This window comes from Pleurodeles waltl, chromosome 3_1, assembly GCF_031143425.1.
Source record: "Pleurodeles waltl isolate 20211129_DDA chromosome 3_1, aPleWal1.hap1.20221129, whole genome shotgun sequence".
NCBI classification, from domain to species: Eukaryota; Metazoa; Chordata; class Amphibia; order Caudata; family Salamandridae; genus Pleurodeles; species Pleurodeles waltl.
This window is the reverse complement of record NC_090440.1, coordinates 233,625,484-233,637,686: the sequence shown is the minus strand read 5'-3', so window position 1 is coordinate 233,637,686 and position 12,203 is coordinate 233,625,484. Positions and strand designations below refer to the sequence as shown.

The window sequence follows — 12,203 nt, the reverse complement described above, 5'->3', positions numbered from 1 at the left end:
GGAATTTTACGCCCAGATTAAGGGAGTAGCTATGGTGGTTATTTTTGTGCAAGATATAGTAAACTATGTGTTTATAGTAAAATATGTGACTGTCTTACCTGAGCAAACATGCAAGCTGATAAAGCGGGCACAATCTCCAATAAAGGTCTGGAAACGTCCAACCAATTCAAAATGAGCCTCCAAAATCCGTCTCATTTAAACCACGGAGACCAAGCCATATGACCTAGATAGATAATGGCCACCACAGTAAATGGAGAAAAAGGACTATCGCTCCAACTATGGAAAAGGCCTAAATGGCACCGACATGGTGGAAAGTGGCGACTGCCAGGCTACCAACATGCATGTAACCGAATTAAACAAGCAGGTATGCAGCGAAAGCAACACAGTATATGTAAAATAGATGCAATCTACACCCAAACAAAAATGAAGACAGTAGATCAAGGGCAGCCACGAGGCAGAATAAACCTGTCCACAGGGTTGAAACCCATCCTAACCAGTAACCACTCACTGACCTTAAAATATCCAAATCTGTCCGGCAAAGTGGTCAGCGAGGAGGATCAAGGATGCAATGGCTAGCCAACAACCTTAAAACAGAGACAAGCAAACGAAGGGGTAAAAAGAGGATGCCACTAAATCTATGGCATAGGGATGGACAAGTCCTCCAAATGGTCGAGAAGGGGTGGAAGCATATCCTGGCTGTCATACTGAAACCCATCCACAAGTAACTCAAATAGATAAGATGAAACAATAACATTCAAATAAAGAAACCACAGAGCAGCTATGCAGAGTACATAGTCACAGGGGCCACAAAGGCCCTAAAACTAAATGTCTGGGAAAACTCCTCTTGAGCAATTTCTCTGTAAGATTTTTCTCTGTGTTCTGTTGGACAAAGGGCACCAGATTTCTGTGATTCCATATAGCTGATTTATGCTCGCTTTATCGCACTTGGAACTCCAGTTTCATTTCATCTACATATCCTAGTCCGTATGAACATAAGATAATATAGATTATATTGGAGGCTCTACAATTCGTCATGTTATTCAGAGTGATTTTGTTGTCTTCATATTCAACACAATTGCCCACCAGGGCCTCTCACACGCATTACACGTCCCACATTTGTGGTTACCACCGATAGAGATAAGGCCTGTGATGAATTTCTGGCAAATGTTGTTCTTATTCCCTACATCGGATCAGACCAACATGTTCCTAACATATCGGTTCGGTCGAAACTCAAATGTAGGTGCTGTTCTCTGCTCTGGTGCTGTTCTCTGAGCTGCTATTAAGAATATGCCACTGGGAGTTAAATATGTCTTTTTTTTTTTGGTTCAGGTTAGAATGACGTACCGCACAGACCAGTTTTTTCATTATTTTTCCTCCTACTAGGGTGAAACATACTCTCCCTGTTGTAATATCTCACTGTCTTGAGAGAATCCCTAACTAAATGTCTGGGATAACCCCTCTTGAGCAATTTCTCTTAGAGTATTTCTGCATTCTTAAGAAAATCTTGAATGTAGGAGGAGTTTCTGCATATATGAAGGAATTGACTGAAGGGGATCATCCCTTGTTTGTGGCAGTGAAGCAGGTTGCGGTGACGCCTTGACTAGACTGACTAGGTTCAAGGTTTGTGTCGTCCTGCTGGTTAATACTGTAGGTCTGTCAGGGATCTTCCCCACCATCTAGGAGGATTTTCTCAGAGTGATGGTACTGTGGGTATTATGGTTCTCAGTATTGGAGTCTGTGTGTATGTAGACTGAGTCCTATGGCAACTGGGGGGGAATGGGACTAAATAGAGGTGGTCGAGGAATGTGTCCATACCAGATTGAGTCAGAGGCAGTGATCAAAGCAGACTGTTGAAGCCTATAGGTCCCAATCTCAGGGTTTGGCCTCGATGTTAAAACTTTTTAAGGTCAAACTTCAGATGTTAGTCGGGTTGTGGGTGTCTTTGGTTTTGCTTTAGTACTAGATGCAGATTTCTCTGAGGTATTTTCTTCCTCCACATCGGAGGCCCGGATTTCAGGACTCTGTTCTGCTTTGCCTCATGCAAATCCTGACTGGCCGCCCCCCTTGTGAGTAAGTCGAAAGGATTTTGATTTTGGCATTGATTTTGATGAAGTTAGAGAAGTGTGTCTGAGCCCGATGAGGGGAAAAAAACAATCTAAGGTAGATGGAGCTTTTGTCCTGGTACATTGTGTGTTTTGGGAGGACTCAGAGCTATCTTGAATCCAAAGCTTTTACTTGAAAAATAACCTGCAAATGTCAACGTCCATCAACATATAGCAGGTGTGCAGATCATATACTTGAAAAATAACCTGCAAATGTCAACATCCATCAACATATAGCAGGTGTGCAGTTCATATGATCTACAACACCATATGCTACCAACATTTAGATACTTGCAGGTAACTTTCCTCCATAAGATCTTTTGGACTGTTATGCTTCTGAAATAGACTATCAAGCAGCAAATGGACAGTGTGGGCCATCTTCAATGAAGCAAATTCTTAAGCTCTATGTGTCACATTGCTACTTAATTATTCAGGCTGGCGTGCAATATTCACACATTGCCTTGCAAATTTACTATTCATGATGTAATGACAGTGTAATTACTGTTGTCATACTTCCAGCTGGAGGAGTCTCTGATTCTGCGATAAAGATGTCTACTAGCCTTCATGTAATCCAGTTTTAAGTATGTCAGTATTCATCTGGGAATCCCCGCTTGAACAACAGTTGTTCTTCACAAAGCAAACATCAAAGTAGAAGAACAGCAATGTTTAGTTGCTACTATGTAATAAGATCAACAATGCCTATTCTGCCAGGGTAAATGGTAACTACTGTATTTAGGAAGGGGAAAAGAATCATTAAGGACACAGGCCCAGGAGGTGGCACTGTCGCTCCTGTTCTTGCACACCCTGTGTTTGTTACAACTGTTCTTCATCCATACTGTAATGTATTGCTGGTGTTCTTCTCTTGCTGACAGCAACCTTGGAATTACTATAACAAATCTTATCTAAAGGGGTTTACCTTTCTCTATGTGTCTGTGGTATTTTAAAAAATGTCAGAGGGAGCACAAGTACATGGATGGGATTGTAGTAGTTGCTTGGCAGAAAGTCTGTTTAATCATTAATATCTTTACTGTCTTTAACAACTGCCCTCCAGTCCTCCTTATCTTTCATAATGGTCTGTCTAGGAACTGAAATATCAAACAGGAATGCACTACATGTTTAAATTCTTCTGAGGACATTTTGGCACCACAACTCGCTTAGGTATGGGTGGTCTATGATGTTGATCCGAGGAGAGACAGTGTGTCGGCAGAAGCACAATGGAAGTGGAGGCTCACTTATGCTTTTCATACGAACCTCAGCAGCCAGATGCAACTTTCCAATCCAATTTTTCATTGAAAGTCCTAGAATTCTTTAATCAGTGATGGAAAATAATCCTCTTTAAGAAAATCTAGCTCGTTCCTTGATATTCAACTTTGCTGATCATTCCACTAGAACACAGTCTGAGGATTTGAACTTCTAAAAATGTACCATAGACAATGTTGGTGAAGCTATTAATGATGAGTGCATATGACATGGAAGATGTGTCTCAATGACACAATATTACTGCACTACAGCTAGATACACAATTATCCATGGTGGATGCTCAACTGTTTTCAGATATCTAGAAGAGGGTATGGATTAGTGACTAAGATACAATATAAAACAGTATATAACAGACAAAACATCAATGCCCTCTAAGTGCTAGAACTCCAAAGATGACTCAGATTTTTATTTACAGGGAAAAGAGCCATAAAATGTTATTGAAAGAAAAAAGAGAAGCAATATCACTTTCTGGGGCACAGATACATCCCAAACGTGTTTACTCAGGTTGACTCATTGATTCTCAGAAAACACTGGGTCTCTGTCTTTACGCCACAAGGGTTTACCACTTATATAAAAGATTTTGAAATAAAACATCTGGGTGAAGCTTCTAATGGCAAAAACGAGAAGAAAAAAAATCAGTACAAAAATCCCTAGATTAAAAAAAACAACAACAGGTAAGCAACAAAAGCTGCAGCCTAATTAACTCACTGGTATAACCTCCATGATCTTTCTGAGTTCCAGTTTTGCACTTGATCGTGGCACTGGATACCCATTACCAGCGTCTAATTAGGTCATCTGAAACACTTGCTCAAGTCTCTTGCTTCCAAGGCGTGAAGGCAGGTTGAGGTCTATACAAATACCCAAGCAGTCTTCTAATCCAAAAGACATGCACCTTCTTGTAGTTGCCCAGAGCTTCCCAGGCACTAGAGCTAAGAGTCACAGTTCAGACCAGTTTGAACTGGTGAGGGAAGGTTGATGGATTCTAGGCCAGATAAAGCTCTGCATCTATTCCTGTTGCATAAAAGACTAGCAGCACCAGAAAGGAAGAGTAGGATAAGTGTATTTTACTTGAGCAGGAAAAACACTAATTTGACAAAGAGAATAAGCTCATAGCCTTCATCCACACATGGTAGAACAGTTTTCTATGAAAGGAATCTAGGAATGAGTACATATAGACAGGCATACTTAACAAAGAGACCCTGTTAGAAGCAAATCAATATTTGTGCTCCATTCAGATAGAGGGGGAAATGGACTGACAATTCACCCAACACAATGAACAACACACAAATAATCTCCCTACAGGTCACAAAACAATAAAGGAAAGGAAAAACATACATGGGGAGCAAGAAAGGCCTTGTTACTTGTCCTAACCATTCTCCATTCAGGTCTCAAGGTAAAAAGGCCTGGAATTAGTTCCCTGTAACCATCATGACTGACTCTACACTACACCAATTTAGGAAAGAGCTGAAGACAAACCACTTTAAAATAAACCTCACATCACAACAAAGGAACAGTCCACTTCCTCTACAAGACCCCAGCTACCCATCCACTCACTGTGACTGTAGCTCTGTCTTTGGTCCTGTACATCGCTCCACTGTTTTTCAGCTACGGTCACAATGTACAAACACCGCATTCATGCCTACGTACTTAGAATACTGATCTGCTGACACCACCTCAATTCCCGCATATGCATTCTTGAGGGAGCAGCTGCCACCCTCAATCTGGGGGCACTTTCCATCACAGAACAGCACTGAAAATTACCAGTAAAGGTAAAAGATGGTGTGACTAGAGGAGACATTTATGGACTATCGAGTTCACTGGTGAAAAAATGCAGTGCTATTAGCAAACGATGGACAGGGCAAACAGCACAGTGTTTTCAAGCCACACAGAAGACCTTCATTTTCAAAATTTATCAACGACAGGGTGGCTATTTGTTATGATATAGTGTTGCTAAGCATTAAAGGATAAAAAAGGGCTCTAAGCTTTGTCAACACCCGCTAGACCAACACACATAACATTACGACTGAAGAGCAAAGACAAGCACTCTTCCTCTTGAAGGTTAATAGGCCTTCAATAGCAACAAAGGACAGCATAGGAGTTTGTTCCACAGGCCCACTGCCTGTAATGAAAACGTTTTTCCCATCCTTCACTTACAGAGAGCATGGGAAGAGAGAAGATGATATGTTGAGCATTCACCTAGGGATATAATGATAACATTTCTGGCAATGAAAGAGAGGACATGAAGTATAAAAAGCATGATTTGTTCTACAAGGAGCTTTGAATGTCAGGCTCTGCAGACAGACAACGAAGTGATAGGCCTAAGGGATGTGATTCCTCTATCAGATCAGTTGCAGACACTAAACTCTGTCAAGTCAATAGTAAGGCAGCTGAAGACAGAGTATTGGAATGATGAAGAACAGAAACGTACAAACATGCCTGCACTCTGTGGGCAAGATCTTTAAAAGGAAAGATTATTTTCATTAATTGAAGTAATTAAAAATCTAGCTAACCATATACAGCCACCTTGAACAGTCAGGGGACAAGGGCGGGCGTCACGCATGTGAATTTGCCAAGGATGATACTTCTTCTTGCACAGTCACAGTGCATGTACTAACTTGGAATTGGTCATTAAGACCTTACATGGTGATGTGAGAATGGATAGCTAAACTTAAGTGTTCAATCACTGAATGATGTCCACAATCTGAATAGACACTGACTGTTAACAGCACTGCTATACAGATTTCCACCACTTGTATGCATTTGCCTAATAAGCCGGGGAATAAACAGAGCGATAAGAGATCCCAGACTAAACTAAATCGGGTAGGGGAACTTTAGTCAACTGTTCTCCTCTTGCTCATGATTTATACATATGTATAACGTATTTAAATAGCACAAATATAGCCAAAAGACAGCAGAGTGAGGCACATGGTCAAAGCCAAACAAAGTCAATGAGTAATAGGAGCGGAAGTTGGGTTGAGGACGGTTAATGCATTGCGGTGTAGTGTTCTTTAAAGAGGTGAGTCTTCAACCCTTTCCTAAATTGAAGCATCGCTAGAGTGGTCCTGATGAATATGGGGATGTTAGAGATCTTGGGTGCATAGATGTAAAAGGCCTGTTCACTTGCTTACACATTTCTTTCTGTATCCTGATGGTGTCCTGAATGTGGGTGTGCCAATAACCACTAGAGATGGCGAGCTTGTATGCTAGATAAAGAGGGGTGCTGGTCTTGATGGCTTTTTAAATGATGCAGCTAGTTTTGAGGACAGTGCAAGCTTGCAAGAGGAGCCAATGGTTTTCCATCAAGATGAAGTGATATAACCATATATCTTCAGGCCTTGGAGAAGAAATGTTGCAGGCATAGGGTGCCACAAGGTGTGACAGTGTGGAGTCCGGAAGCCCGTGGAATAAACTATTACCACTATCAGATGTAAGAATATAAACGCTTGAACACCAGTTCTCAAGTTACTTTCTTTAAAAGATAGAGCTGGTAGCAAGCCACTGTTATTTTTGGGCAACATGTTTCTTGAGGGTGAGTTTGGTGTCCACAGCATTCAGCAAAACTTGGGGTTTGAAGCCGTCAAAGTTCATGTCATTGAACCACGTTTGTACTGCATCTTGATTTCTGTTCGTGGAAAATAGCAGGAATTTTACCTTCATTGGGCTAAACTTCAGGTAGGCCCTGGACATCCATGTATGGATGATAAACAAGCAGTATTTGAGGTACTGGATGTCTGAAGCAGAGGAGACTTTGAAGTAGAGTTGAGAATCATCAGCTAATTGGTGAATCTTGATGCTGTTATCTGTGAGTAAAACACCAAGCTGATCAATGTAAAAGCTGAAGACGACAGGACACAGAATGGAACATGGGGGACTTCACAGAAGAATGGCATTTTTGTGACATGGAGGTGCCAAAGTGAACAAATGGCGTTGGTTGGAAATGTGGGAAGAGAACCAGTTAAAGACATTATTGCTGGTGAATTCCAACCCAAGGCAGCTGCGAGGTCCAGCATTATCAAGAGGTAGGGGTCATCTTCACTGTGGTCAAAAGTGGCATCGCCTATGATGTGTAAGTAGTCTCCATGCTGCAGTATGATCTGAAGCAAGACTTGTAGTCGCGCAAGAGATGATTATCAATAAAGTGATTACGAAGTTAAACAAACACTGCTTTTTCAGTGATCGAGCTGATGAGTCGTACATGAATGATCAGTGGGTAGTTACAAGGTTATTAGGGTCTAGTGTAGGTTTCATAAAGAGCGGAAGGATCTGGCCTGTCTTGAGAGCTTTTGGGGAGATACCTTGCATGTGGAAAGCATTAACAATAGTAGGCAAGGGTAAGAGAGCATCCCTAGAGAGAGCTTCGATGAAGGACAATGGTAAAACATCTTCATAAGAAGTGGCTTTGAGGGAGTTGAGTAAGTGAGCAAGATCTGGGGGAGACAGGCTTTGAAACTGACCAAGGCCAGATTCTGCAGGAAGAGGTGGATGTAAGAGCTGAATCAGGCTTGGCTTTGTTGATGCTGTTAGATTTTTGTATTTTTTCACTGAAGAAGAGGCTAATCTCATTACACGTTTCTGTGAAAAGAGGAAGAGGTGGATCCAACAGGGTGCTGATGCTTGAATGTATTGAAAAGTGTTTTGCTTATGTTGCTCGTTGATGGTGTTGGTATAGTACTTTGCTGTGGGTGATTTGATGATTTTTCTATGTGCTGCGCGAAGGGACTTGCGATTCAGGAGGTCCTCAGGAGTTCTGTATTTCTTCCATTTCCTTTCCTGTCTGCAGATGGCTCATTTATTATCAGTAAGATCTTTACAGTACCAATGTGCTGTAGGCTTTAGCTTGCACTTGAATTTTGTAATTGGGTCGTTGTTAAAGCTGATTAGCAGGGTGTTAAAGTCAGATGTGGCACTGGCGAGATGAGTGCAAGCATTAAGTTGTGTACGGAGATGTCTTTGAAGGATCTGTGGTCAGTTCAATTCGGGGCATGGATGGTTTGCACTGGACTGTTGGTGATGTTGGGAAAACAAGGTAAAGGATGTGGCCTTTGGAGTGGGTTGGTTGTGTGACATGCTGTACCACATTGAGTGCATCGATGAGGTTGTGCTGTCTGGGAGTCTGAAATCATCCAAGAGGGTAGTGTGGCCATGTTGGATGAACAAGATAGAGAAGAGATCTGAAAATTCATCAATTAAGTCCTTGTTCTATTTGTTGTGAGATGGCAAGTGGTGGTCAGAGTTGCAGACTAGGAAAAATAGCATGTCAGCAGCTCCATGGAGAGAAGTTTTACTTGCCTGCCTAGGGTGCAGAACTAAGAGGCCTTGATAGTGATGATAGTGAGGCCTCCTCCTTTCCTCTGTGCATAGTCCACATGATGGGTGCTGTAAGCTTTGGGAAGAAGGACGAGTAGGACGTGCGAAGATGTGGTCATTAACCATGTCTCTGTATTGAAGGGGGCATCATGCTTGTGATACATGAGGTATCTGGTAACTGGCACGTAAAGTGCTGCCACAAGTCTAGATGACACAAGCCAAACTCACTCATAATATCTTAGAGGAACAAAAAGGTTGATGGCGTCAAAAACTATTGAAAGAAAGAACACAATCAGGACACCAATATTTAGTTTACTGTCTAATTGACAGGGAAGTCTCCTCCAAAGGTGGGGTCCTTGTCAAAGTGGGCCTGCCATCAACCATGGCCCTGTGTTAAAGATGCGGAAGCCGTGCATATGAAAGGTCCTATATCAAAGCTATTACAGAGATAGCACGTGAAGCATTTCACCACTAGTGACAGTTCATCAGTTTTTACACATTGTGAAGGCATTGCCATGTGAGAATGTAATTCCTTTTTTTCTCCTGCAGATGTTTACAAGGAGCAAGCTATTTTCAGAGGGAATGTCAGCATCTCTGGGTTCTTCCCAAGAAGAAACAAATTGCTTCTTTTATGAAATCAAGCTTTCTTTCTGGATCTTGATTCCTTTGTTCTACTGGAGAATCACTTGTAGATCTGACAATGCTCCCCTCTATAGCCTGGACATAGACAAAAAAAATTCTTTCATGCAGGTCTTCTCCATAAACAATTTTAAGTATTGCCTATAGGCAACGTTTACCTCTCGAAGAACTACTTTACAACAATATCATTATTTTGAGGAGGCAGTGGTAAGCCCTCTGATTACCAGAGGTTGGTTTTCCTGTCACTCTCATGTGCTTACTTCTTATTCAATTACTTTCTTTCCTCTTCCTGTGTTTGTCATTCTTCCAAAGCATAGCTTCTTTAGTATACATTTGTCTGGATAATATGCATCCTTCCAATGCCCACAGTCTGGGAACTATTTTTCCTTTCTGTGGACATGCATGAGTTTTGTTGATCTCTCCCTTGTATACTACTTCCCTCAAATTACTACCATTCTGTGCTCTCTGTATTGCTAGACCTTTCATTCCCCACAGCTCACCCACTGCTTCCCCACCACACACAGCTACCATATGTCCTCTATCTCCAATGTTGCTCACTTGACCCCCTGCACCTTGTTGCTCATCACCCCACCCCCATCTAGCACGGACTGCTTCACCCCCCTGCCCCTCATTTGCTCACCTTCCCCTCCTTTTTCTTTTTACTCTTTTTGATTCATCTGGTTTCAATTACCTGCCAGGTTGCTGTTTTCTTAAAAGGTGGTTTCTCAAACATTTTACTCATTGCTTTGATTTACTGCTCCAAGGTGGGGGTTCACCACCTTGTAAAGTAAAAAAACAAAAGAAAAAAAAACACACAATTGTTTTTGATTGGGAACCGCATAATGCTATATGAGTATACAAGCATGGGTACTGATGCATTTACACCTATATGGTATCATGGTGGACCTCCGTAACGAGCTGCTACATGCACACTAACATACCAATGTTTTTTTTCTTTTTCTGATGATCATGTTCACCAACAGCAAACAAGCAATTTTTTGTCAAAGCAGGACATCATCAGCAAAACGCATTAATAAAGCTATTCGACCTGTATTGGTAAAGCTGATTGTTTTCTTATTTTAGATGCAGTATTAGGTTTCTCCCACTGGACCAGATGCTAGAAATCACTGAAGCTGCACTTTCTCAAAGAACAGACAAGTCCGTCAGAACTAGCAAACAAGGGTCTTTAGTCTAAGGTTATCTCTTTAAAATAAAAAAATAAAAACTTTTACAAGATAGAACAGAGCTCCATTGAGAACATCCCCATTTGATGTATGCTGAAAGAATCTAACAGCAGAGCTTGGGGTTCATTGCCACATTGGCTGAGGTTTAAGCAATACAAATATCTAGATGGATGGCCTTCTAAAGTTTGTATTTATTGTTTGGTTGGACGATCAGTAGAATTTAAAACGTATATGAACATATAAATTAACTGATGCTGACCAGCTGAAGCAAAAATACTCACTGGGAGGGAAGAGTACCTGACAATGAAGTAAGAGGATTTTGGTCTAGACTTGATGAGTGATACACAAGGGGTATGGGCGCTGGAAGCACTAGTACAGCAACAGGTAACAGAACTGTAGAGAACACATGGGATTTTACTGGGCAATTAATAATAATACACACAGTAGTACATGACCTGGGCTGACCACTGCAGGGGGAAGGGTAATACACACAAAGTTACCTGAATTAAGAAACAATGAATATAATAATCCAAAGAGGGTACCTGAACTACCATGAATATATTGTGACAGTGTGTTAAAATGCAAGAAAAACAATTTGAAAGGTTACCTGACCCGAAACAGCCTATTATAGAAGGATTTCTGACCTGGAATGAATACTTGCAGCTATATCCCGATTGTCGTATTCGCACGGTTTCCAACATGCCAGTGTACCGTAGCTGCCGCAGCACCAGGCTATCATTAAATCGCAAGGGAAGCTGAAAGAGCGACAAGGAGCATTGCAGGGAAGAAAGGCAGTGTCAATTTAGAAGTAAAGACATATAGCTACATAGTATTGCAGAACGTCCATGGGAGAATCAATGAGAATAAGAAAAAAAGTTACTTACCTGTAACTTCAGTTCTCCAGTATCGGTATCTTTCATAGAGTCATATGCTTGAATCGTCCCCGTCGTCGAAGTGGGAGTCCAATGGTAATCCACATAGCAGTACATATCATTACCACAGGCCTTAATGGGAATGAGCAGTCTATTTAATATCATAACCATATCCTTTTAAAAAAAAAAAAAATTAAAAGGACCAAACAGACAACAGCACCCTCTAGAACACTCCCAAGAGAGGCAGATTACCCCAGATTTTCTGAATTTTTATCCATAGCTATAAGGGAGCCTCTCAGGTGAGGAGTGTGGGTCGCATGTGAATCTATGAAAGATACCAATACTGGAGAACTGAAGTTACAGTAAATAACTCGTTTTCTTCTCCAGTATTGGATCTTTCATATATACAAATGCTTGAATCAGATTAGCAAGCAGAAAGTGGAATATTTGTCTCAGGTGTATTAGTGGATGGTTGTTTTTAATATGTTTGTGGCATGTAGTGCTGCAGATTCACATGCTGTGCATATTCTGCCATCTTGTGTTGGGCTCGGAGTGTTACAAATTGTTTTTCTTCGAAGAAGCTTTTTTCGAGTGAGGAGGTCAAGGGACTCCTCCTCTCAGTGATAGTGTGCATGGGAATCGAGTCCTTTGTTAGATTGTTTTACCGCAGAAGGGTGAAGTAAGGAGTGAAGAATTGTATAAGATGTCCATGCAATGTATATACATAATTATATAATAGTACATTACTACAACGGCTACAGGCTCCCAGGAGGAGGGAGGACACATGTGAATCTGAGAATGCGATTGTGAATTGCCCATTTCAAAACTGTCTGTGCTAG

At 41.3% G+C, this 12,203-nt stretch overlaps 1 protein-coding gene across 7 annotated transcripts in view; it reads right to left on the bottom strand.

Annotated features, from left to right (window-relative positions):
* Nucleotides 1-12,203, bottom strand: part of MYO9A (myosin IXA) — a 1,132,274-nt gene that overhangs the window by 357,460 nt on the left and 762,611 nt on the right. For all 7 annotated transcript variants that reach the window (XM_069222286.1, XM_069222289.1, XM_069222284.1 and 4 more), the window contains one exon: nucleotides 11,137-11,247. In XM_069222286.1, the coding sequence (XP_069078387.1) occupies nucleotides 11,137-11,247 (111 nt within the window). The remainder of the gene's footprint in view (nucleotides 1-11,136; nucleotides 11,248-12,203) is intronic.